The sequence below is a fragment of the Echeneis naucrates genome, chromosome 6 (genome assembly GCF_900963305.1).
Source record: "Echeneis naucrates chromosome 6, fEcheNa1.1, whole genome shotgun sequence".
Lineage (NCBI taxonomy): Eukaryota > Metazoa > Chordata > Actinopteri > Carangiformes > Echeneidae > Echeneis > Echeneis naucrates.
The window spans coordinates 4654283-4680936 of record NC_042516.1 but is presented as its reverse complement, the minus strand read 5'-3'; the positions used below and the strand labels follow the sequence as shown (position 1 = coordinate 4680936).

The following is a 26654-nucleotide window of genomic DNA, read 5'->3' as shown; positions in this document are numbered from 1 at the left end:
CTTCACCTGTGTGAAGACGAGCTGGGGGCTAGCTTCATGTTGTTTGTGTCTGACCTCCACACTGGTCCAGTACATATGCTGCCTTCCCACCAAGAGCAGTAGTGTGAGCCATATCCCCCCAGGTACCTGTGTCTTCAGCATCTGAATGAGTCAATCATTAAGCACTGCAGTGGTCCCCCAAGAAGTATGACTCTTTGCCGGTCACCATAGAAACAGTAGTCCTGTTTTGCCACCTTTGTAAGAAAATGGATACTGCTGTCTCCATTGCCATTACTCTCAATGCTGCTTCACTTGACTTAAGACACCCTCCCAACACAAGCGTTTTCCCTCTTGTCTGCTCTAATCTCTGTCCGTTAATTTCTCCATGGCTGCCAAAAAGAAAGGGCCCCGTTCATTTACGACTTATCTATTTAGGTCATGCCTGTGAGAACAGGAGCATATTCTGCTGCTCTCGACAGGGGAGGATCAGAGAGAAGGGCTGTGACTGCAAAGAAATTAAGCCTTTAAAAGTGATGCCGTGTCTGATATTTAGAGCAACTAATGAACGGAGCTGTGTGCTCTCCCAGACAAGCAGCCAGGCAGCAATTATTCCAGGCTGAGGAAGCGTGCTTGGAGGGCAGAAGGGAGGGAACATTGCCTCACCCAATGTGTAAACTGTGTGTTTGTGGAGGCGTTGTGTCTACGCGTGAGAATGTGTTCCTGTATCTGCGACTGTGCCATGTTAGTGTGTTCTTGCCTGTACATTTTCCCTTTCTCTTCTTTTGAATGTGTTACTTGGTAGACATACAGTACGAAGAATCCAGGTTCGAAACTGAAGGAAGAACCTTAATAACACAATCTGCTTCCTTTATGTTTTGTCCAGAATCCCCAGCATCTTTTTGATTACAAGCCTATTTTGGGGCTCAGCACGCTCACCTCCATGAGGATTTTATCCAAATAAATGGCTCTGTGAGGCGTATAGTAATTGCAATAAAAGCAAATCCTCTAAAGAAAATGACTTTCAAAGGCTTCTCTTTTAGTTTTGGAAAAAGGTTGAGTCTGTAGCACCAGATGTTTAAAAAAGCCTATTAGACATTCAAATGCCCTGAGAAATCAGCAGAGCCATTAAAAAGTATAGCAATTTGTAACTACCAAATATGAATTTTGAATATTTAGTATGTATTTTTCTTATGCATTTATATTGGAACTCTGTTAGCATTCACCAAAGTTGTGTGTGTCCAGAGACAGAAGCTGCATCAAATGGATAATGTGTTGTTTTGGCTTCATTTTATTTCTTAGAAGTTAAACTTTTCAATCGTAAGTGGAAGCATGTATGAGTAATGCAAAAGTTCCATAATGTTATATACTGTTAAGTCCCTGTGGCTGAATTACATTTATCAAATTCTGCAGACACCTCATGAAAGTTACTGTGGAATATGCTTTTGGAATATGTCCACTTGTGTAACACGTTTAATTGGATTAAGTTTTGGAATTGTGGAGTATGCATGTTTCTCCTACTAAAGGACTACCCTTGAATTTCCATCTTCAGAAAGGTAGGGGAAGGGCTTATTTATTTAAAAAAGAAAAAAAAAAATCTTGAATGTGTCATTTACTTTAATGCACTTGTGATTCAACACTGCTAATACTACAGTGAGCTAGGTAAAGGGTTTTTTTTTTTTGTTTGTTTTTTTTCTCTCAGCCTTTTGCATTGTTGAGTATTTCTGTGATTGAACTGCAGCCCTTAAAGTGAGCTCTTCCTGCACTTGGTCTGCCTGCTAGCCTGCTGGTATTGGCAGGAAGAAGTAACACATCTTGCAGGCATGGATCGTTGGCTGGCTTTCTAACTGAGCAAGTGTGTGTGCGCGCGTGCACGCATGTTGGATGGGTAGTTGGCTGACGTTCCGGCTGGCAGTCTTGCTGTTGTTGGATTATTTGGCAGCCATCACCTTGCTGGCGTACTTGCTCTCTGGTCATCTGTGTGGGCAGACGTGTCCTCTTTGTCCTATCCAGACCTCTCTCATACTCACACTGATAAAAACACACAATGGGTTGGCACAGACACTACTGAAACCTTCTATGTCTCTTCCTGTTTTGGCACTTTGTTGCCACTCTACCTGCTTCCTTCCTTCCTTTTTTCTACTGGGGTGTGAGCTAAAATAGGTAGCACAGGAAGTAGATCCAATTAAGATATCTGGCATTTAATTTGGGATGATCTCACTCAGATGAACAGGTTTTATCTCCTAGCATCCTGCAGTTAGTAAACCCAGCTACATTATGTTGTTATAATCTCATGGTTAGCTCTTCAGGGTGTCTGCATGATTCTGTGGTTATAATTTGGGGTTATAGAATCAACGGTACTGGTTGCACTTGTGGTGTCAGAAATTAAATGAACTACAACCAATGTGCTCCCTCTTGCAGAATGAGACTATGCCCACAAGGTGGAGCTGTAGATTGACTTTTGATTGCACCATGTGTCACTGTCAAGGTCAAAGTTGCATGGCACCTACAGACTTCCTCTTTGAAATCTTTATTATTGCATTGAAACAAATGCAACCAATATACTAAAATGCCTACATTAAGGGAAATTTCCTGACTCTTTTGGGAGGCTTACTTTTTTTTATTATTTTAAGTGTTGAATTACTGATTTATTATTTTTAAATGACAACATATCCCTCCAGGAGCCATAGAACCTTTGCTAGTTTTTCCTCCTCTATGTTTAAGGTGCAGGTGAGGGTAAAATTATTAGTTTAATATTAAGGGATATTGATTTCTGTAGCCTTACCAAAGCTTTCATCAAACACTGTTACACCCACCTCCTGTCCCCAGTATCAGTGCTAGCTTTCTCCACAGTGCCATGATGTCCAGCTTGCACCTCTCAAAACCTTTGGTAGCCAACTGCATCAGACCTTGCACTGCGCAGCACCCCTTCCTTCACAATTTCTCACCTAAGCACTTTTTTCCCTGTACAGTCTATTTCAATATTGTGTCATGCTACCTTCCTCATCATTCCCTCATTCCCCACCCCACCCAAGCAGTTACACACAGTCTGAGGCCAGCACAACAGCTCTTTTATCTTTCTACTTCACTGCAGCAGTCACTCAACTATGCTGTACCATGCTCGTTCTCTCCCTTTGATGTTACACACTGAAAAAATCTTGCTTTCAAGACTCTAAAATCCGGTCACTCTGGGACACTGGGAAGTCATAACTCACTCTAGGCAAGGTCAAATAAAGTCTCACTGTCTTCATTGTAGGATTTTTGAAAGAAGACAGCTGCCTGTTATGTACCTCACCTGACCTCACTTTACACCTGTTGTGTTGAGTTCCGTTTTAAATTAAAAGCCTCTTTGAAGTTGTTGTTGTTTAACATTGGCTATAATAAAGACACAGGCATGGTTAGTATCATCCCTCAGTGCCCCATTTCAGCACCAGCTCAGAAAATATTGGTTGCTTTGGAGGCCAGTGCAGAACAAACACTGGCCATATATTAAAAGATTTAATAGTGCAAAGAAAGCAGAAGCCCAGAAAAGCAATATTCGCACAAAAATTTGAAATATCAGTGGTAGAGTGATGCCATCATAACCTTAGTGGGCCTCCATTGTAAACCACTTAACTCTTGTGCAGCATTGACGTGCTCTTCAGGTAGACCCAGTTCCAAAGTCATTCCTTCAACTTGCATTTAAGTGCTTGAAGTCGGAATGTGAAGATATGGACACTATAAGGAAGATTTGCAGATTTTTATTTTATTTTTATTTATTTTTTTTTTTTTTTTGACCAGAGAGTTAAAGCTACAGTTGAATACTGTTTCTAGCATTTACTGATTGTCTTGGTTACTCCTAATAAATAATTTTTTTTATGTTCTTTACATATAGTTCTCACTATTACCCAAACATCTATTTTCATCCACCGTGTTTTTCCATATATTCCATCTCAAGTAAATTATGTATGTGAGACTTTTGACCATATTTCACAACTCGGATAATAATTGCATTTTGCCTTTCAGTAGCCAGCAACCAACAAGGTAGCAGTTATACCTGCTAAACATCAACCAGTTGGCTTTTTTCATTGTAAGGATGCTACCATACTGACATTATCATTGAGCTCAGCCTCCCAGCATGACTGAAAATTCAGTTGTCTTCAATACCTGAGTGGTATAACTATTGGCTCAAGACAATTTGTCAGCTTTTCACAATATCCAACCATTGGCACCATTCTGCATTATTTACTGAGTGCAGCTAGTTTTCAGTCCACTCATAATGTATGCATGCAAATACATTAGCAACTATCTTTTTTTTAGCCTTCTGTTACATGCAAACTATCACAAGAAATGATTACATATCATCTTTCACCTGAGCAGCAGCAACTCTCAGCTGATCAACACCAAGTATCCACAGTTCTCACGGTGCTCTCTCATGTGGACTGTGTGGGATGTGATGACTGCTATTTTGGAACACATACCACCCCTTTATCAAATGGACCAGGTATAATGACAAGGAAGTAAGACTGTTTGTTATGCATTTTTATAAGGGTGGACATGTTTTGACGTGTTGCTGTGCAGCTCAGTTGTGTGCACAACCTATTGGCCGCTTGTGTGTTGTTGGTATTGTTAACTTGTATCGCTTTGCTGAGGAAAACATTGTTCCTCTTGTTGTATTTAACCTTGGAACAGGATGGCCAGCTTGAGTGAGTCACTGGGAAATGCTTTGTCGGGAGGTAGAGTGAAGTGCAGTTGTGTAGGTGAGGTGAGTGCAGTTTAAGTGGATGATGAGCTGGTTATATTCCTGCACATAGTCATCCTTAACCCAAACCCCTTCAACAGCTGGGCCTTTGATCTTAAATTCATCACCAATACACTCTCTCAGATCAGAAAATATGCTTTTTAGTCATTCTTGAGGCTTTATTTTCAGCTCCTATCACTCTCCCATTTATGTAAGTTTTTATATTTTTCTCCTCTCTCTTTCTCAGAGGCTTGTTTTGGCTGTAACAGATTGGGCAGCCCCCTCAGCCTTCCCTGGCTGCCAGTGTCTGGGCTGCTTATGTCGGTGTGGGTCAGTAGCTGCAGGATGTTTGTCGACTGTGCTGGGAGACAGAGAGGGGGAGGTGTAGGGGTGGGTCTCAGGAGGACAGCAGACAGTTGTTCTGGGAACTGGCTCTCTTTTCTAAGCTCATCACTGCTACAGTAGCTCTTCACAGCACTTCACTGTTTCACAAATATACCCCTCAATGATAACTCCCACACACTCTTGTGCTCTTTTTCCCATTTGTTCTCCTCACACCAGTCACTTTCTTTGGCTTGAGCATTTTTTGTTTTGTTTTGTTTTTATCAGCTTGTCTTTTTATTCTTCGTTAGTTGCCTCTTAGTTGCTGCAGTTTCCTCTCCCTTTTACATTCCTGTTTATCCTGCCCCTTACTTCCTCTCTTCCAGCAGTCATTAAGTGTCATGGATACAGCTCATCCTCCAGAACATTGTTCAGTCAGTCAGACCAACAGTCCTACAAAATGTCCCCCAGTCACAAAAACTGTCTTGATTCAGCCTCTCCCTTTGGCTAAGCTTTCGCATGGCAACAGGCCACTTAATGAAACACCAACCCCACTACATCTCATGTGTTCAACCCAGCATCGATGCCATCTGTGGCAGATTGAAGTTGCTGCATTAGTTATAACAACATGGATGGAAAATAAGTAACAAAGTTGATTATGTGTGTCAGTCTAAAAACGAAAAGAAGCCTGCCTGACACAAGTCAATTTCCTTTTGGTAGAGCTGGTAGATTATATATATTAAATACATATTATGTATGTTATTATTTTGAATTATATTAAAATGCTTCTAAAGAAGTTCTGCAAGTTATCACCACAGTGAAAGATCTAGCTCTATTAAACAAACAATTTTTTGGGGGGGCCATCTGTGTGCAGTTTAATTGGGGAGTGTGTATATATATATATATATATATATATATATATATATATAATGGGAAATTGCAATATTCAGATTGCAAAATCTAGCATAGAGCACATCCATATACAGTCACCTTGCTCGTAGATTTGTGCCAGTGCCTCAGCAGAAATATAGTTAAAGGCTGAAAAGAGGCTAACAAGTATTTGGCTTGTTAATATCATGGATGCTTAGCTGAACAGCTCTGCTGAAGGCCCAGCATCCCTGACTGGAACACAAACAGGCCAGGAAGTGATGCCAAACAACTTTAAAGAGACACAAATGAAAATAAAGAAAGAGCTGAGATAACCTAAAAATAAAAGATAGTTACTGCAAAAGGAAGCAAAACAATAGCAAGAAACACAAAACATTCCTGTCTCATTTTCTCATTGTTCATTTAGTTATTTGTGGTTATGTAATATCATTTCACATAACATTTTTGGTTGTTTATTTGGCATCAATTTATTACTCTATAAATAATACTAACTATAAATAATGTGCCAGAACTATTGCCAAGAAACAGGGTTTCAATTTGTTTAATGCATTTTTTTCCAACGTGTCTATTTGTGGTTGCATTTCTTGGAAAATATGCCCCACTCTTGCCCTCCCCTTCAAAAGTCTACCCTTTACTCCAGGGCACGTTATTATCTAATTAAATAACACCAACAAGGCTTTGAGTTGTGCAACAGGACTCAATAATTAAAGCATCGGTCTCATATGAATGTTTTTCACCTAATTACCACCGTGAAGGTCAGCCACACAGGAGCCAGATTCATATGGCTCATCATTGGATTCTGTTGTAACCTGATTACCTTGTGTAAAAAAAGAAAAATCCATTTTTATGTAGATAATAAATTTAGAGACTCAAATGCATTAGTTTGATGAAATGAGACACAAATTAGTTACACTATTTTGCACCAAGTTAACCAAGCTCTGTCTTTTCCAGAATGCTTATTATTTAGTCATTGTATTTGAAAGCTGTTCAAGGATGCAGACATCATGCAGTCGTGTGGACATTTTTTGTAGGCATCGGAATATCGAGGAACACAATCCTTATATTTTTCGGATTCATCGCTTCATTTCACTGAAGCTTTGACCATGAAATGCTGCCTTTATTGTTTATTGTGACCATTACTGTGTGTCGTGCAAAAGAGTTTTCACAAAAAACTACTCTACTGACATCAATGTTCACAACCACATCCACTCTACCTCCAGGACTCTGATGGACCCCCCAAACCAGAAGTTGTTCACCCTCCAGTGTTCTCTGCCCTGCGCCAGTCCAGAGTGGTGTCCTCCACCTCCGAGGAGGAAGAAGCCCTCACAGAGAAGTTCCTCAAGATCAACTGCAAGTACATCACTGATGGAAAGGTAAATACAGTGTGGGTATGCATTTGATGTGTGCCACATTTGTGTACTCTCCTGGTCACGATACAAACTAAACAGATTGTATTACCCCGGTCGAAATCATTAAGACCTGCCAACAAACCTTGAACTGCTCCTAGTCTGTGCCCATTGTGTATATCTGCTACATTAAAATCACTATGCTCATCATGTGCTACCTTATGTTCTCTACTGTAGTTTATCATCTAAATTAAACCCAAATGCTCTCAGCTGGTTGTAAACCGCTCCCCTATCTTTAGTTTGTTTCACTGCAAAATCAACTATATTTGGTTGGTCATTCTCAGAAAAAAGGGGCATCTGTTGTATAGTTCTCCTAACGCTCTTGGAAACTAAGTTATCCAAATTCAGGATTTTAAATTGATTGGTTAAATGATTAAAGTTGCTCTATCTTGCTTTTTTTTTTTTTTTTTTTTTTTTTTTTACTCAAAATGAATCTGTATCATTGCTTGACCTTATAGGAATTTCATCACTATTTGTAGATGTTTTGGTTGTTTTTTGACAATATGATCGTAAATAAAATAAAATGATATTAGCCAGGGTGGTCTAACAGTATACATAGTTTGTCCATCACTGCCTGTCTGAGTCTCTGACAGCAGGACTGTTGCCTGGACATAACACACACACACACGCTATTGAACTACACCTGATTCACTCCCAGGTAGCGAAGGAAAGCTCTGAAGTAGTCTGTGTTGCCAGTCAATAGCTTCTACTTGATTTGGGGCATTTGCGGTTGCAAATGGATTTGGCCTCCAGTTGTTTGACAGAAGTGTTTTTGACTATCTTTTGTGGTAGATAAGGATGCTAGGCTGCTCTTGCTGCTTCATTTATTTTAGTTTTATTTATTCGTGACAAACTCTGATTGATTTCATTGTCCATAATGCATTCCTCTCATTTTCTGTGTCCTTGTTGTCATCAGGGTGCGGTGAGTGGGGTGTTGCTGGTGACACCGAACAACATCATGTTCGACCCTCACAGGATGGATCCCTTGGTTCAGGCCCATGGGTGCGAGGAGTACGGCATCATGTGTCCTCTGGAGGAAGTGCAGTCTGCTGCTGTCTACAAGGAGATCACTGACCCCAAGATCAGAGAGACTGTCCCTGAGTAAGAGAAATTTAGATACATGCATGCTGTATGTGCCAGTGCTAGAGCGACCCATTTAATTTCCATTAGATTACACAGGTAATTATTTAAAGTACATGCAGCTATAAAAGCCAAGACTGACCTAACCTTTTAACTCTTACATAAATTCTTACTAGATATCTTCTTCCATCTAACTCTCTGATACAACCATCAGATCCCAACAGCAACCAACTGCCCCAAAAAAAAAAAAACTCCAAAACAAAACAATTATACAGAGTTTAATGAAGTATAGCTTCACCCTGATAAATTCTGATTGCCCGTCTTTTTATGCAGTCACCTCATAGGATGCACTTGTGTTTCCTCCTACAGCATTCTATTTTTTTTTTTTTTTTTGTTTATTTGTTTTTGTTTTTTGGTTGGTTGTTTGTTTTATGTTTTAGTGTAATTGAAGACAAATTTATACAAGGACAAATATTTTGTATCATTAGGAACCCCGCAGAGTCATTTTTCTGTCAGTGTAGGGTCTGTGGTAGCAGGGCCCGGGCAGATCTGTGTTTAGCTGGTTGAATGTTGCCTGTTGAGCTGTTATTGTGCTAGCAAATGACTGCTTTTTGTACAAGACCCAGATGTTTTCTCAGCTGTGATCCATTGTCTTTGTCTGCACTGTCTCCTTTCCCTCTCTCTGTCTGAACACGCAGCTGAGCAACAAGTGCCTGCAGAATTTGAATTTGAATCTGTAGTGTTATGGTCATATGCAACTGCTATGTCTGTTTGCTTGCAACCTCATGATAGTTTTTCAATTTTAAATTGTAAAGAAGCTGATAGAAAGAAAGCACATAATGCAGCTGCTTCTATACATTCTGTAGACATTATATCTGTCTGAGCAGGTGTTTTCAGTGACTGAACTTGTGCTGAATTCCTACCTAGCAGCAGGTATAAAATTACAAATGGTTAACAGACATCATAACCATCACCCAGTGTTGATACACAAGCTAAGTTTTGTTTCAAATGCCCCATACATGAAGCTTCATCTAAAATAGCCTGTTAGTTCTTTGAGTCTTAGTCCCCACATGGAACATACAGTCAGCATGCCTGCATGGTCATCATGTTGTATGTTACATATGTCTCATTGCCGCTCTTCATGATTCCAGTGACCTGGAGCCTCTGCCTGCTGAGAGGCATCCCTCCCAGCAGAAGGACCCAGAGTATCGCCTGAGGGAGTCAGGGGCCAATGACAGTGGCAGCACGGCCCCACGCAGCACTGAGGGCTCCATCTCCGAAGATGTTTTCACTGAGACTGAGCTGTCCCCCATCCGGGAGGAAGAGCAGACATCTAATGAGAACCTCCACCTGGACAAGTCCTCTGGCGCTTCCACAGAATCTGTGCAAACTGTTACCCAGGCCAAAGATTTACTGGCTCCAGGTAGCACCCAAGGCCCAGTCAATCAGCTGGCAGAGCCCCCTGCGGCAAAAGCAGAGGACAATCCACCAGACACTGCCACAGAAAATAATAGCAAGTCCCCCATGGGATCCAAGCAGCACAGTGTAGAAAAGCCACCAAGCACACCCACTACCACCAGCAGCAGTACTAGCCAGGCCCAAGGTCCCAGCAGCAGCTCCTTTCATCCAGGGTCCCAGAGCTCAGCCACCCGTGGTGCCACAGACACCACCACTGTCTCAGCAAGTCCACAAGGAGATGCCAACGAGGGGACAGATGTCTCCAAAGCAGACACTATGCAACAAGGCAAGGAGGAGAATCTAGAGGAGACGCACAAGGGCAGCGCACAGAACTCTGCAGAGGGTAAAGCTAAAAACATGTCTGACAAATAGACATCTAGAATATTTCAGGTGATTAATCTGGCATTGTGTGCTTTTAGCTGCAGTTCTACATCCATATTCCTCTGAAAGTATCAAAAAGCCGCTTGAGAAACCCTTTTCTCATGTTGTTTTGAGATAACCTTTCCTTTTCTACTCTGCTGTGCTACAAGTCATTGGTGTTAAAGATGAAGGGAAATGGCAGCCTCTTTGGTGTTATCAGGCTGGAGTTAGGTAGGCTTTATGGGGCATTGTGGAGCTTTTTGATCTCTGGCTCCACTGGTCTGGACCTTTCCTCCAGGCGATAAGCAAAAGCCTATCAAACACCACAATGCCACAAACACGATTTGAGCCCAAAGAGGAAGCACAGCTTTTGTTTGCTTTTCCAGAATAAAGCAAACAACAACACATCTTCTGATAAAGCATTCAGAGATTTGTTGTTTAGCTTTTATTTAGTGCTGATTTAATGTCTTAAACTATATGTTTATGAATTGAAAGATCTATCTAAGTAGTTAGTTTGGACTCATTGCCTACTTGTACAAAATTTTTGGTACATCCCACATTGAATATCATATTTTAAACAAAGCAATATAGAAAGTCAAAAGAAAAATACTAGATTTATTCATGTGCTACATTTCAAATAGACCATACACTAAGAAAGCCAGAAGGATGTCCTAGTAAATTATTTCTTTCATACACTCTCCAGGTGACAATTAAATAAATAGATTTTTTTATTTTTTCAATGTGCAAAATACTTAAAAAAAAAAAAACAAAAACTAAAGTTGTAGCACAGTGTTCACATCTTTTGACTTTATTCTGTCTAAATATCCTCACAAATCTTCACATATCTCCCAGTTTCTATTACTCCCCAACTCCCAACAGTCAACATTAGGCCACATGTCACAAATAAAGATTTATAAGGACTCAGAACCCCCAGAATAGTCAAATTGAATACACAAATTTAAGGAAAGTTTTCCTGCTGTTTTATGAAACCCATATGCTCATTGGTCTAAAGGGAAAGTTATATTTACATGGCTCAGTTTATGTGATCCAAAATTAAATTACTTTTATCAGAGAGGTTTACATCCTCTCAGGTAGCCTTTATTATTTTTCGTTGGGATATTAAAATGACCTTTTGATATCGAGTCAACTTAAAATGGGAGTTTATTTAATTTTACATTATTGTCTTGATCAATCACTGCAGCAGTCGGTTCAATACAAACAGCGTTTGTTTTGATTTGTTGCTAATGTAAGTGTTTTGAATATAGTAATTCTGAGTGAGTGGCTTTTAGATCAGATAACCACATAACAAAGTATATGAAATGAATACTTACTATCAGATTTTAAAATACGTTGATACTTTCATAATCTGACTGGCTATATGTTTTTCTGTCTCCCTCAGTGAATCACTTCTTTCAATACAACCCACGCAAGTTGGATAGGTAGTAAGTTGACAGTTGTAATTTCAAAACAATCACCAAATTCTCCCCAAGAAGAAACAGATCGAGACGGTCGGAGAGTAATTTACTGTAGAACCCACAGAAACAACTTCAGAAACAAGCTGCATTAATACCAAAATAATGCATATTGGAAATTAAATTTGTACCACTGAGCTGTGTTGTCTACGCAGATTAGAATCACTTAGTCTGTCATTAATGACAGTCACGTGCTGGCTGAACAAGGAACCAGCACTCTGCCAGTATCATTACACTGGCACAAGGATGTCACTTATCAATAGTCTTTTACAGGGTTATAACCACAAATATCTGAGGTAGTCAAGGTTGAGGACACTGTGCCACTTTGAAATTAAATTCATTTGTATTATCTGTGGTTTCTGCCTTAAAATTACTGATTTAGCCTGTAAACAGAACATGGTTAGGTCACACATAAACAAGTATTAAGAGTCTGTGGACTTCATGAAGAGGTTATGTTCTTTTTTTGTACATTTCAGACATGAAAGTCCTAACAATCTTCTCATCTAACTTTTGGCATGAAAGCAAATAAGTTTATTTCTCCAACAGTTCCTGAATTTTACCCCCATGTGATCATGTGATCATGTAATCACCTTCCTCCTGCCAGGTATTGGGTCCATGGAGAGACGGAAGCACTGCTCTCACAAGTTCCTGTGTCTGCGGGTCGGAAAGCCCATGAAAAAGACGTTTGTTTCCAATGCCAGCGCCTCAATGCAGCAGTATGCCCAGCTGGGCAAAAAACATGAATATTGGTTTGCTGTGCCACAGGAGAGGTCAGTACCTATGTTCCATGTCCACCTGAGCAAAGGCACCAAGCATTTTCATACAAGTAAATCACTTCTGTGATATTCTAAAGAACAGACTTGAGAAATCTGTTCTTAAAAATAGCAGCAAACAGGCAAAGTGAACCTGTATGGTCCCAATATAACCCTTAGAATATTCAATAGTCAGCTGAGTTACTGAGGCACCTCACCTCCAGTCCTTTTAATATTTGAAACCAATCAAATATGCATTCGATTTCAGTCTGACTCCCACTGTGGCTCCTGCCCATCTCCCTGTGCTGCCTCTGCCAGACAGTAAAATGATTTATTATTCATTCATTCTGCAGGGGAACAAACTGGCACACTTTATTTCTATGCTAGGGCACAAATAGGACCAATGAAAGAATTACACTCTTTAACACACTGTCCTAAACTCATGCTGTATACTCAGAATGCATTTCACTTTAAAGATTCCTCTGAACTTGTTTTTCACCTGCAATTCATAAAATTTTATATCAGCTGAAAATTATCTTGTCATGTTCATGCATGAACCAGCTGTTATAATTGCTCTAAGTTCTTTGCACTGGAAGCAGAAGTATAAAAAAAGTGTGCTTCCACAAAAGTTATATAATGTGTTTATGTACAGAATAAATTTTTATTTAACGTAACACTAATAGCTTATTTTGAAGAGTTACTTATCTAAAGCCACTAGATCTGAAATTGATTGGACATAGTATTGTCACTGGCCTCAGGCTGAGTGGCCACTTTCACTATTTTTGTCAAGACAAAGGAGCAAAAATGGAAAGAATTTTTGTGGGGTAAATCTAATGAGATTATTTGTCCAAAATCACACAGTACCTGTTTTCATTATGTGCATGTTATGATCTCACAGCAACAACACACATGGTCCTTTCAGTGGTTGCTAAAAACATTTGAATCAGACAAATGTGTGTCTGCTATTATAGCAATGGTAGCATTAATTCTTCTTGGTTATGCAGAGTGTTGAGTGCCCGAGTGCACTAATGACATTGATTCCCCTTCCTTTCATTGTTTGTGATTAACTTCAGAAGTCTGACATGTTGAAGCATTGTTATTTTCTACCACAGGTTGCTTAACAACAGTATTTTCCACCTGGAAAACAAGTTCACTCCCCTTGGGGTCAACAACTCAGGGACATGGTAGATTTAAAGCTAGAACTGAAAGACAGGGCTTTTGGATACTACTACTGTTTGGCTTAGATGTGTGGGAGGAATGATCATAAGTTCAGACTGTCAACACAAGCCTCCCCACCACCCCCACCCCCCCCAGACTTTGCTAGACCCTTTATAACTTGACCTAGATTGTACGCGACCCGCATGATGTGTTATTTAGTGTCCTGGCAGTAGTGTGAGAATAAAAGGAGGCAATTGAATGAGCCATATACAACTATGACACTGAATATTGTGCAACCTACAGAGTCTGCCACATCTCCATGTCCGGCAGACACAGCATTATGTGATACTGCCTGTCTCTTTTAGTTGTTTCTTCCATTAAAGCTATGCTGTGCTATCATATTATAATCTGAACTGTTTACATAGACACAAAAAAACTTCATCCTCTGCAACATGACAGGACGATAGGGGAGGGGCAAAGTTAGTCACAATGTAGGAAAGCTACAGGAGATAACAGACTTGCCTGTTTTGAGGAAATTGAGCATCTGCCATGTGTAACCTTAAAGCTGCTCAAATCAATATTTTATATTAACAATGGATGAAGTAGCTGTGTGCGATGTAACAGATGGATTTGAAGTGACAAAGATCATTATTCTCATCAACCTCATTTCCCACTGCAGCTGTTTTCACCAAACAACCTCGGGAGCAATTCTGGGTGCACTCCCTGCCCAAGACCAAATGGCATGCAGAAAAAGCTGGTAGCTCCCTGGCAGACACAGTGAGGCATTTAGCAGCTAAGAGGTCAATTTATCAGGGAACAGTGTAAAACAAAACCACTGAAAGCAAAGTCAATATTTGGCTTTGATTTGTTTTGTGAAAATATCCAAATAAATTCTTACATAAAATGAAGTGCACTTCCACTAAACATGGCTATACAAAGTGAAAGCTTGTGTTGAAAAATACTCAGTATCAAAAAAATAAACTGACTGTAGAGAGGAGACAAGTAAAAGGTTTTTGTTCGTTGTCTGTAGATGTTGAAATGCCTGTGTAGCGTTCAGTAACTTGAACGAACATTTTATCAGAAAAACAGCAAAACACTGCAATGTTGTACTGATAGCAATACAACAATCAGGTACTTTTCTTGCTGCTTTTAATAATTTTAGTGACGTGCATCATTCCTGTTATTTTTTTTTTTTAGGTAACAGGAATGATGCATTTCAGATTCAGGTTTTTATTTATTTTTTTATTCTTACAAAGTCTGTTGCATTTAGGAATCAAGGTTCTTGTCTCAAAGCGTTTCCTGTGCCCCTTCTTCCAGGTCAGACCACCTGTATGTGTTCTTCATGCAATGGAGCCCAGACATGTACGGTGAGGGGGTCAGGGGAATGGGACAAGAGCCTGGATTTATGGTTGTCAAGAAAAACGAGGTGTCAGAAATGGATAAGGGTAAACCCATCACCGACCTCAATGTCAAAGAATGGGAGGTAAGGTCTAGGAGAGTAAGGAGCTGCTCTGCCCAGTAACCTTGCTTACAGTGCACCTGTTCTGTTGTCCCATCCCATATGGATTAAGTATAGTTCTCAGCTATGGATTAATCCATAATTTGTGAAATGAGAATCTCGTCTGCCGTATTATTACGTTTATTGTTGTATGTTAAATTATGTGTGAAATAATAGTTTATTTGCTTTCATTATGCAATCCATAGTGAAAATGTATCGTGCTGATCTTGGTTTTTAATCCATCAGACCTATGTCGTCAAGTTTTCACTTTTGTGTACTGCTGCTTTTTGTTGTTGATTTTTGTTGTAAATGGCTATTTGTGAACTTTATCACATGTAAATTGTGTGAACACTAGCTTTGCTTGGAAATGTGCTTCTCGGATCTTCCAACCAAAGTGTTTTGCATGTTTGTGTAATTGTTTACTATTCTTAGTCAGTGTATTGTAGTTTCATTACATGTGTGACTGTCGCAATTGTTGGTCAGCATTTGGCAACTTCTTTTGCTGAATGGCAAACGGCTATCACCATTATGAGTTGCTCAACACGTACAGAGAATCTAATCATTGAGCAGTGTTTTCCTCTTCTCTATTGGCACTGATGTGGCTCAATCATTCTTCCTATTTTGCATGATACAACTGCAGAAGGGGGAAGTATAACTAGGAGTCATAGAAAGGGGGCTCCTAACCTCCTACTATTCATCACTGTTAGTGAACATTGTTGCTTCACAAACATGGACGGGTCACAGTTACATGAGATTATTTACAAGCCTGTGGATAATGAAAATGATGCATTGATTGTATGAAGAAATTGTTGCATTGGCAGCAGTGGCCTGTATTTAAATTTTAATGAAAATTGAATGATGTAAAAACAAATTGGACTGATTTGTTTGTCCACAGGCTTCCAGCAAAACAGAGCAACATTTTACGTTTTATTTGACTGAATAAGCAGGAACCTGCTGCTTTAGATTTTCCTATTGACGACACATGCAGATGAGTTTTGAGAAACAAAATAGGTGTTTCTTCATAACAAACAGATTTGGTGAGATGACTCTGTTAACAAAATGTTTATTCGTTTGTTTGTTTCTTTATATATCTTGATAATTCCGATGTTGGTTACTCTGGTGACATCTGACAAAGTCTGTTGTAAATATGTCTCATGGGACAGTGGTGTTATTGTGTCTTTAAAACACGTCTGTAATGATGCGGGATCTCCTTGTGTCAGCCAATAGGAAGCCTGACCTCCCTCCGGTCCTGTGTTGTCATAGGGTGTCAGTGATGTCACACAAATCGTTGGCGTAGTGAGCCCATCAGAAAAATGTTTCTATTTTATTCAAGCTGTCTGGCCAGCTTCGTGCCAACCCCGCCAGCTTATCTCGGGGCCACACGGGAGAACTTAAAGGATCTGTAATGTGACTTTTCAGCTGCTACCTCGTCCAGAAAGCAAGACATGTTTTCTAGGAGGGTGAAGGACCAAGAGACACGGCTGACCCCAAAGTATACATGTGTATGTTCCTTGTTTTTAGTTCGTGTTTTCAGTCCTCTGCGATGTGTTTTCCTGTATGTTCTCTTGTTGTTGTTGTTGTTGTTGTTGTTGTTGTTGTTGTTGTTGTTGTTGTTGGCAAGTCGTGCTAGCTCGCTGGTGAAGCTAACTAGCCTTCTAGCCCTTAGCCGGTCCGGTCCTGTCTGGTGACCGGAGTGAAACAAAGTGGGCACTATCTAGCTGTTTGGCAGTCAGGGCACTGCTCTCATCTGCCGTCCCGCTTTGGGCTCCGTATAATGGAATGTGTGTGCTTCTAGAAACTGTCTGAAAGTTTCCCTGGCTAGGTGGAAATAAGAAGATGCTGCTCCCTCATCACGTTCAAGTTCCTTTAACGTTAACTGCATTAGCAGATTTTCCTCACAGTAATGAGCCACCTGCGTTGTTTGAGTCAGTATTGAGCTTCGTGTACACATTTAAATACGGACACGTCATGGCGTTGATGCTCTGTGAAAAAGCCATTTGATTAACATTGCTGAGCATGTTTCTGCAGCAGGCTAGCATGCTGTTAGCTCCTCCGTTTCCAGAGGACAAATACACCAAAGTGCTTTCAGCTGAAGGTGAAGTGAAGTAGAGAGGCATTTTTTTTAATGGGCTGTAGCTCAGCCTCTGCTGCATTATGGAGAGCTGTACAAAGACAGCTTCTGACTGAAAAAGCTTTATCTCCATTTTAAAATATCAAGTAATGAAAACTATTTACAGCTTTAATTGAGGATTAACAATTGAAGACCTAATAATTATTTTTGAAGTCGGCCCATGTACAGTCCCCATGTGGTGTTTGCAGCTTTTTATATCTCCTGCACAAGGTTTAATTTATCTACCATTTACTGAGACTCAGTGGACTGTTGTACACCGTCTGTTCAAAAGCAGCAGCTTTCGGTGGAGTATGCATCAGTGTGGGATGTAACTTTGTTGGACTGTTGCCATGCTTAGTAGGTCATTGTGCTGGTCTGTCTGGGTTGTAGTTAATCAATTGTTGTGCCTGACAGAGAATGGTTTAATGTTGGTGGATTCTGCAAAGATCGTTGCATCAGCTCAACCTCAGCTGTTTTTGTTGTTGTGTTTCAGCATCACAATCTTGTGGATTTCAAAACCTTCACAGTGAAACTTTTTTCTTTGACCAAAAGCAGGGTCACTGCGTGTTGATTTTTATTTATTTATTTTTGTTTGTTTGTTTGTTTGTTTTTTTTCTCCACAGTGTTGTTTACATTCTGTGGTAACCTTGAGTTGCTGAAAAGCCTGAAATCAGTGTTAGTTCAAAGTACGTATGATAAACTCTTGTTAACATGACCACAGTGTAGAATGACAGTTATATTGAACATATTACACAAACATGCAAAATTACTGAGTTCTCAGAAAAGCCCCCTGGCCTTTTTTCTTTACTGGAATTGAACTCTCAATAGTGGCCTTAAGCCATCTTTGGTGTTTGTTCATTCAGACCTCAAAGTACTCAGTTTACATGAAATCTTATGACTGAGTGCGCTTAATTCCTTAAAAAGTTATCTTTTACTCCCAATAGCCAGCAATGGAACTGGCAGAGTTTTATGTTCCACCTGTTCCTTTCTTTGTACTACCAGGTAGTGTCTCTGACGGAGTACCACCGTCGGATTGATGCTCTAAACAGTGAAGATCTGCGCTCACTCTGCAAACGACTCCAGGTGCCTTGGCCAGCCCTGTCTGCCCCTTCTCTCTGCTCTGCCCAGCCCAGCTGCTGTCTGCACCAACATGGTCTCATTTAGGCTGCGTGCTACAGTTTTTAGCAGCAGCTACTGCTGCAGTTCCATTCAAACATCAAAATCATTTTCCCAGTTGCTTCAAATAAAACATTGTTTAGGAATAGGTTTCATGAGTGTTTGAGCTCACCCACCTCCTTGGCTCTTCAAAACATTCTTTATCAATTTAGATGGCTTGTTTGGAGTTATGTGGCTGTCACATGACAGCAGCCTTATCTCCATGTGTCAGACCTTCCTTCATAGACCCACTGTCATGATGTCTTTAGTGCTTCAATAGAGTAGTCTGGTTATTGTAGTTGTTTGTGCTGGCTATAGACAAATGCACCTTTTTCTTAAAAGAAATGAGCTGAAATTAAAGAATGTGGTAAGCAAGAGATACAGTAAGAGTATCAAAGGACAAAGATATGTGTGTGTTGGTGAGATGGTGGAAGTGAGACTCCCCTGACAGGTTGAATGATGTTCTCTGAGAACAATGTAGATAGGCCCTATTTGAATGAGGAGTGAAACATGAGAGCATCCCAGCCACCAGTGGCAAAGCACTCCACAATCAGCTTCTGTTATCAAGAAAGATAAATAACCCAAACAGTCCATTGGTCAGAGAAAATGTTAAACAGTGCAGTACAAATTATTCATTGGGTGAATTTCCTATTCACTCTGCATACTACTCTTCCAGACAATGTCTCTGCCCAATCTCCCAGTTCTGCCAAACCTTTTCCTAGTTATCTGGCACTGAGGAGTGGCAGCAATATAGTCAGCTGCCATCATCAAATTGTTGGATTACCAGTGTGTCTCTAGCAAACACTGTTCAGAATTGTAGCAGGAGATTTGCTCGCTTCAAAACTCATAGATGCTGAATGCTAAGTTTTTGACTGTGAAGTTAGCTTTCATCATATCTGTGTCGATAAACCCTCTCTGCCTTGTACAATTTGACATTTACAGCTTCCCTTTTACCTGCTCCACTTTTATTATGTGCAGATACAGTGCAGTTACAATCCATCACAGGTTTCATCTCATTAGTGCTAACCTAACTAGTTTTGCCTGTTGTCTGTTGCCTGCAATCATGCAAAACAACAAAGTAGAGTGATGACAGATGCCAAAATTTAACCCATCTACTATCAGTGCATTCTGGGAGATGTAGTGACACCACATCTTACTGTACAACGCATATCTGACAATCCTCTGCATTTATAGATAACCACCAAGGAGGAGGTAAATTCAAAGCATGGGACATCCATCAAGACAGACATGGAGCCGGAAACGTTCAAACCCAATCTAAGAGAACCCAGTGACCTCCTGGAGGCCGACCAGATAGAGAAGGTAAAAGTTGTTGCGCAAAGGTGTTCTGGTGCAACATTACAAATGTACACACCATAACATGTAACTGAAATTATGTCAATCAAACATTAAAGGTAAAAAACCTCCAATAACATTCATAGTCTTTCTGGCATGAAGACGTCCAAATATGTATAAATATACACCTGAAAATGTATGTAAAATGTAATTACAGAGTCAAGCTTCTTTAGCAAATTAGTTAGTGAAATATTGAGTTATTAAAATCACCAGATAAAAATGTACAGACACAACTGGAGATAAACTCCTTCCAACACGCACAGAAAGCAATAAACTGTGGATTGTTCTATGCAAAATTACAGATAACTACTTTCTTAAATTATGCTTACAGTAGAAAGCAAGCAAATAAACATTTCAATTATTATGTGAGTAATTATCTAAAATGGCTATAAAATATATTAAATGTTAAAATAACTGTTTTGATTTTTTTTTTTTTTTTTTAAAGTTTTGTCAGTCATTGAGGTGTGGGATGATGTGATGTGATGCCTTACAGGCATTGTTCTCACACACACACACACACACACACACACACACACAGAGTTGAATAAATGAGTCCCAGTTGGTGGATTGAACAATCGATTGCCAATATGCAGGTCCCTTTAATCACTCTGGCGACAGAGCACAGAGCTCAGGCCCAGCTCAGAGCAGAGGTGAGCCCAGTTTAGGCTCCTCTTGTGATTTTGTTTCCAGCCAGCTGATTACACAACTGCTTCAGCCCCAGAACTAGAAGATGCGCTGAATAATTGGAGAGCAAATAAACTGCTTTATGTCCTTTCATACTGCAGAAGATGGTGCTATATAGGGGAAAGAAGTTGTCACTTCATTCCATGTTTTAGTCAGTGTCTGCACTCTGTCCATTCATTTTACGCTCCTCCAGCACCTTTGTGCGTTTATATCCCCTTGCACCACAGCCACTGTTAATGCTTAAGTCTGTCAGCAGCAGGGCAGCAGGCTCTTTCTGGGAGTGCTGGACCTTTCTTTCTCTTGAGGCTTCTCTGTGCTTGGCGCCCTGTTACTCTTCTTTAAAAGCCAGATGGTGCTAAAGGTCACTACAGATGTAATTGAGCATTAGTGGCTGTGGCCTTTCTGTTTTTCATCCCCCACCACACTTTTTCATTATTATTTTGCCCCCACAGCTTGCTAAGAATCTCCCACCACGGACCATTGGGTACCCATGGACACTGGCCTTTGGTACATCAAAACATGGCATGAGCATTAAGACGCTGTACAGAACCATGCAGGGCCAGGACACTCCAGTGCTCATGGTCATTAAAGACAGTGATGGCCAGGTAAGCTGCACATTGAACAGATACACAATGCAATAATATAATGTTGGAAACAGCGGCTGAAACTTGTCGTAGTTTTCTATTATTTTCCTATCCAAGTAGAAGTCATTTGTAGACTCTACAATATTCAGCTGCTCCTGTTCCTCTAGGTATTTGGTGCTTTGGCATCTGAACCGTTTAAAGTGAGCGATGGTTTTTACGGCACAGGAGAGACCTTCCTCTTCACCTTCAATCCAGAGTTTGAGGTGAGCTCACAATATGAAGACACTGGTTCTTATCAAGAGTCCCAACCTCACTTTTTAAATTTTACATCAGGGCAAGCTGGTTGGGTTCTGTTTCATGCTTTGGGGTCAACTTATGGATAAGTGGCTGATATTTCTTTAAAGCTACATTAATCAGTGTTCCATATTAACATTGTGTCAAATAGTTGGGAAGGTGTTGTAGTGATGAAAGCCATCTATATTTATCAAATTTCCTGCATCTCTGCATTTCCCCTTAGCTCTACAGAACTTTAGTTTCATTGTTTCGGTTTTATAGCCACAATTTTACTGTTCTGTTTGATTCTCACTGCTCATCAGCCTAATTTCCAACGACAGCTTTTACCAGAGAAAGGGCTGATAACCTGCCTAGCAGGAAAAGGCAGAGAGACATTTAGCAACCAGCATGTGAATACAGCATAGGATTTTTCAGCTAAGAATCCACCAATATCTCTCTAAAAGCAAACAGAATAAGGACCTTAATCTGCCGATGGCCACCAACATGCCTCTCAAATGGATGCAAATTTTGCTCACTCTCTGGTTAATGGCTAAATAGGCAACTATATCCATATCAAATGTATGTGTTGATAATGTCAATGTTGTGTTTAGAGCTTATTTTGCTGCACCTGAGTGACAAAAAAAAATATTAATTGTATTCTGTTTCTGTTACACTGGGTCCGAGGCATACACACACTTCTATATATATTATAAGACTATCATAGTCTTGTGAAACCCCATTGGGCAAAATTTGTATACGTTGTGTTGACTGAATAATAGCATGATATCAAGACAAAAGACACTCACATGCTGCTCTTGATTCAAGTGACCCTGAAAGACTCTGCACTCTACATTATAATTGTCTGTACCTGTGCATCCTTTCACACAGTGACACCTCAGTCCTTCAAGCATTTTGGAACTTGTGTCCTTTATCATGTTTTGTGTTTTGAGCACTGACCTATAAATTTAATGGATTCAGCACAAGAACAGATGAATGTACTGAAAGCAGATTGACTTGCTGGTATTGTCTCATTGTACCACTGACATGAATTTACAAGTTTGAAAGAGTCAAAGAACTATTCCACACACTGTGGCTTATATCTTCTCCTTACTCTGTGAAGAACTGATTCCTGTGCTTTGACTTCTAAGTTGATGTAACCAACAACATGTTGACAGGGGTACAGCATCTCTGATGATCTGGTTGGTGTCTTGTTAGTTGTAAGTGGTTTATCAGATGTTAAATATGGATCCTCCTATTGAGGTAAACATTGTTGTTTTGTGTTCCCATCAGAATGAAGACAGAATAGTAGCTTATGTCAACACTAAATATGTTGTGCAGTATCTTCTAATGTACGCTCTCTTGTGTGTGCAACAGGTGTACAAATGGACAGGTGACAACATGTTTTTCATCAAGGGAGACACAGACTCTTTAGCATTTGGTGGTGGAAGGTGAGTTCGAGCAGCTTTTAAAGATCAAGCTGTGTGGTCTTTATCAGTGAATCTGATCATATGTGGTAACATTTGAGTTTATTGCAAAGTGAAGATTTTAAAGAATTTAAAGCATGATACAGTATCATTTTCCAGTTATGTGCATATTAAAATGAGACTACACATTTGATTACTTTGTAATTATTTAAATATATCTGAGGTCTGTGAATTGTTTTAAAATATTTAGTGCTGCAGATTTTAAGTTTTGGTACTCTTTGATACCAAAATTTTATTTATTTAAATAAAATATTTTAAAATGTTTTTATGTAGCATTGTTTATTTGGTATGAAGGAAAAAGTTATTTTTTAAAATCTGACCAGAAATTCAGATTCAACACTCTCAAGCTGCAGACATGCATTAACCTTTGGGTTAAAGATCATCTATTTTGGACTAGACCCCATTACTGCTGAGATCTCACTACTTAGGATCCTTAGACAACCTGATTAACTCTGCCTGTTGTCTTCTCTTTCAGTGGCGAGTTTGGCCTGTGGCTAGATGGAGACCTTTACCACGGCAGAAGTCACTCCTGTAAAACATTTGGGAACCCCATGCTCTCAAAAAAGGAGGATTTCTATGTGCAGGACATAGAGATCTGGGCTTTTGAATAACAAAACAGTGTATCACAGGGAAAAAAACAAGTCCTGCATAGGGCAAAGCAAGGAGTCATCCTCCTTTAGAACAATGGCAATGTCCCAAACCCAACTGCACATCACCAAGGCTCCCCAGGCCGGAAGCCAGCTATCGGATGCTTGTTGTGCGTTACTACTGCAGTTATTACGGAGCTTCTTTTTTTTTTTTTTTTTTTTTCTTTCCTCCTTTTGTGAAAAATTACCTTTGAGTGTATCTTGTTACAGCCTTGTGCAGCGTCTTTGCAGAGCAGAGGGAGTGTGTAAAGCAGTGATAGTGATGTGAAGAGACAGTGAGTTGAGGTTGTACCAGAGGGATGAGGAGAGGGAAGCAGGAATGAGACCACCAGGCCTTAAAGGAAAGAACCATCGGAGCTCCTCTCCCCTGAGAGGCGGTGAAGATGATGGCGGCTGAGGTTTGGGACTGCTCTGAGAAGAAAGAACTGCCCTACTGCTAAAGATTGTGTATCTGAACTTTACAGAACCTCAAGGAGTCCCAGCGCCATCGCAGACCCCCTAGAATTTTGTTAAATTGGTAGGATATTACTCACTGTGCTGTCAGCTTGACAGAAAGAGACCCAGTTAAAGGGGAAAAAGGAGACAAAAGCTGATCACATTCCATTATTTTTGGTGATGGTAGACTGTCCAAGTAAAGTTGTGATTTGTGATGAAACACCAATATACAAAACACATCAGCAGCAGGATACGATGACACTTAACTCAGAGGAGTGGGGGGGTGGTTGGTCTTTTTAAAGTACAGTACAGTTTTGGGTTGTCTTCTGAGGCTGTACTTATAGAATATTGTGTATTGTAGTCCACCTGTTGTTCACTGTCATAGCACACCATCTGAAAGCACATAGCTATAATCAGATCACCCATCGTCGTAATGTTCTGTTCAGTGGGTGTACGTGTGAGTCCAGCTAACACCGGCTCCTCTCACAGGATGCTGGCTGTACTGTTCGTAGACAGTAACGTGTTGCAATAGATTTGTGGAATATGCAAATAACTGTCCTGTGACCTCAAATACCTGCAGGTCGTGGCACTTACGCCGCCACCTGCCACTCTTTCAAAAGAGAAACTTGTAAAGCTTTTACGTCTTGATACACAATTGCTTTTCTGGGTATCATTTGAAAAGCCTGAGACGTGATTAACTGTTTTACATGCATATATGACAATTATATATTGCTATATATGATTATATACAGATTTATATAATCATATATTTTGCTGTTAAGTGTGACAGTGATCAATTTGTGCTGATATTTCAGCCTTTACAATATAATGTATATTACCCTGTAAATTTATGTCGAAATAGATTTGTTCCTCTCTCTCTCAATATATATATATATATATAAATACATAATTATATATAAATATAAATACATATATATATATATATGAAATAAAGTGTGGATTGGTGGGTTGCTTCTAGCACTTTAATCTGGTGTAAAAGCGCAAAAAACCAGGTTCTTAGATTCATCTTAGCAGTAGCTGTACAGTACTCTTTTGTTTAGATCATTAAGATGTTAACTGTTAGTAGAAAGCTTGCTGCTACCAATATCAATAAGGGTATACCCTAATGCTGTGTGTGTCTACAAAGGAGGATTACTCTGAGGGAGGAAGGGGGGTTGACTGGTAAAATGCAGCAGAAGGGCTCGGTTTCTCTCCTCATTTAACTGCCAGGTGAGTCTCAGTAGGTGCAGGTAGGTATGCAGGTAGACCTTTGACAGGCAGATGATGTTGGCTGAAGGGAAGTGTGTACAGTACGACAGTACGTATCCCTCCCCCCAAGAAGCTTCCCCCCTTTCTGGTCTTCCACACCAGTATTTGTGTCCTTGTGGAGAGTCACAAAGAATATGGATAAATCTTCCAATTATTTCACCGGAATACAATGTATCAGTGATGTACAAATAACAATAAAGCTAAATTAATTGTAACCTGGGATATGGCTGAATATGTGATGCTTCTTTTTCCTCAGTTAACCTTCATATCATTGTTTTTGTTAAGACTACAGAGTAAGTTGTGGCCTGATTTAATTTCAACCACCCAGTTTTGGTTAGGCAGTAGGAATTTGTGTTAAATCTACTTATTGCTGAAAACTAATGTGGCTATAACTGATCAGATGACAGTGTGATCCATTAGACTGGATCTAATTCCAATCTAAGTCAGACATGTTACATATTTTAATTTTTTATTAAGAGATCATTTTTTAATTAAATTTTACAATTTTTACTAATTGAAATATGTTAAAATACTTTTTGTTGTGGAAGAGATTTTAGCTCTGATTAATATGCGCAAGTGAGGTCAGTTTACACAGTATAAATCAAATACAAGTTTGAAAAATGCCCACAAACAGCAGTGTGTGAAGTGGGAAGAGGTGAGCTTGGCAGACCTCTCACCTCACTGCCAGAGGATGGATGCCTTGATAGCATCACACAATATATGTAGCTAAAAATTCCTCAGCATGCTTCACGCCTTGATCTCAGCTTTCACTACCTCATATTATACCAAATATCAGGTGGTGTCTTAGGTTAAAAATATTGTCGAGAAAAACAAAGTTCTACCGGAACAAGAATCCCATTCAATGTACTTATTTCCTTTTGGGAGTCTACGTAATGTTGAAATGTTGGAAATCTGCTGACCTCCTTCAGCTGCATTTTCTGTTTCGGTTATACAAACCTTCTCCATCAGCTGAACTTACTACCTCCTCTCTATAAAGCTGCAGCAAAAGACAAATTCAGTCTCCTGAAATTAAGTGCAGAAGTACAGTAGAGGCTTGATTCAGTTCACTCTGTACAATCACTACAGAGAGCTCTCTCACAGCTGTTAGTGAGCGCCATCTAACGGTCACATTGGTTAGTGTTGGTCCACCATTGTTAAAACACTTTTTTGGGATTATTACTAGAAGTAATTTCATTCATGACAATTAGCTAATTATGTTCAGAGAATTTTGTTGCAAAAACAGAAAAGAATATATGAACTTCATATCTTCAATGATTTATTTAATGGCGGATCAAGCCCAGCAGGCACAGCTAAACAGTGATGCTATGGAGAGTTCAAACTTCAGGAGTTCTGTCCATGTCTCTGTCAGCTCAGGAGAAATGACTCCAGAGCTTCATCTTCTGACACCGTCCTGATGTGAGCAATTTCCCTTCTGTCTCAGGTCTCTGTCAAAAACAAACTTTCCACCCAGGCAACGTGTTGCATCGGGTGACAGCTGATGTCCAGGAGCAATAACAGTGTAGGGATCCTTCTGGGATCATGGTATTGTCAGATTTAGCTGCACTGTCAGC

At 39.9% G+C, this 26654-nt stretch overlaps 1 protein-coding gene across 5 annotated transcripts in view; it reads left to right on the top strand.

Moving 5' to 3' along the window:
* oxr1a (oxidation resistance 1a) overlaps positions 1-25297 on the top strand; it is a 135502-nt gene extending 110205 nt beyond the window's left edge. For 3 of the 5 annotated variants that reach the window (XM_029503541.1, XM_029503540.1, XM_029503543.1), the window contains 11 exons: positions 7126-7278; positions 8228-8412; positions 9543-10192; positions 12286-12451; positions 14909-15074; positions 18202-18282; positions 19549-19674; positions 20844-20996; positions 21143-21238; positions 22623-22696; positions 23208-25297. In XM_029503541.1, coding sequence (XP_029359401.1) covers positions 7126-7278; positions 8228-8412; positions 9543-10192; positions 12286-12451; positions 14909-15074; positions 18202-18282; positions 19549-19674; positions 20844-20996; positions 21143-21238; positions 22623-22696; positions 23208-23343 — 1986 coding nt within the window. In that variant the 3' untranslated portion in view covers positions 23344-25297. The remainder of the gene's footprint in view (positions 1-7125; positions 7279-8227; positions 8413-9542; positions 10193-12285; positions 12452-14908; positions 15075-18201; positions 18283-19548; positions 19675-20843; positions 20997-21142; positions 21239-22622; positions 22697-23207) is intronic. The other 2 variants (XM_029503542.1, XM_029503544.1) reach the window with 2 other exon arrangements.
* Positions 25298-26654: the final 1357 nt, after the last annotated feature.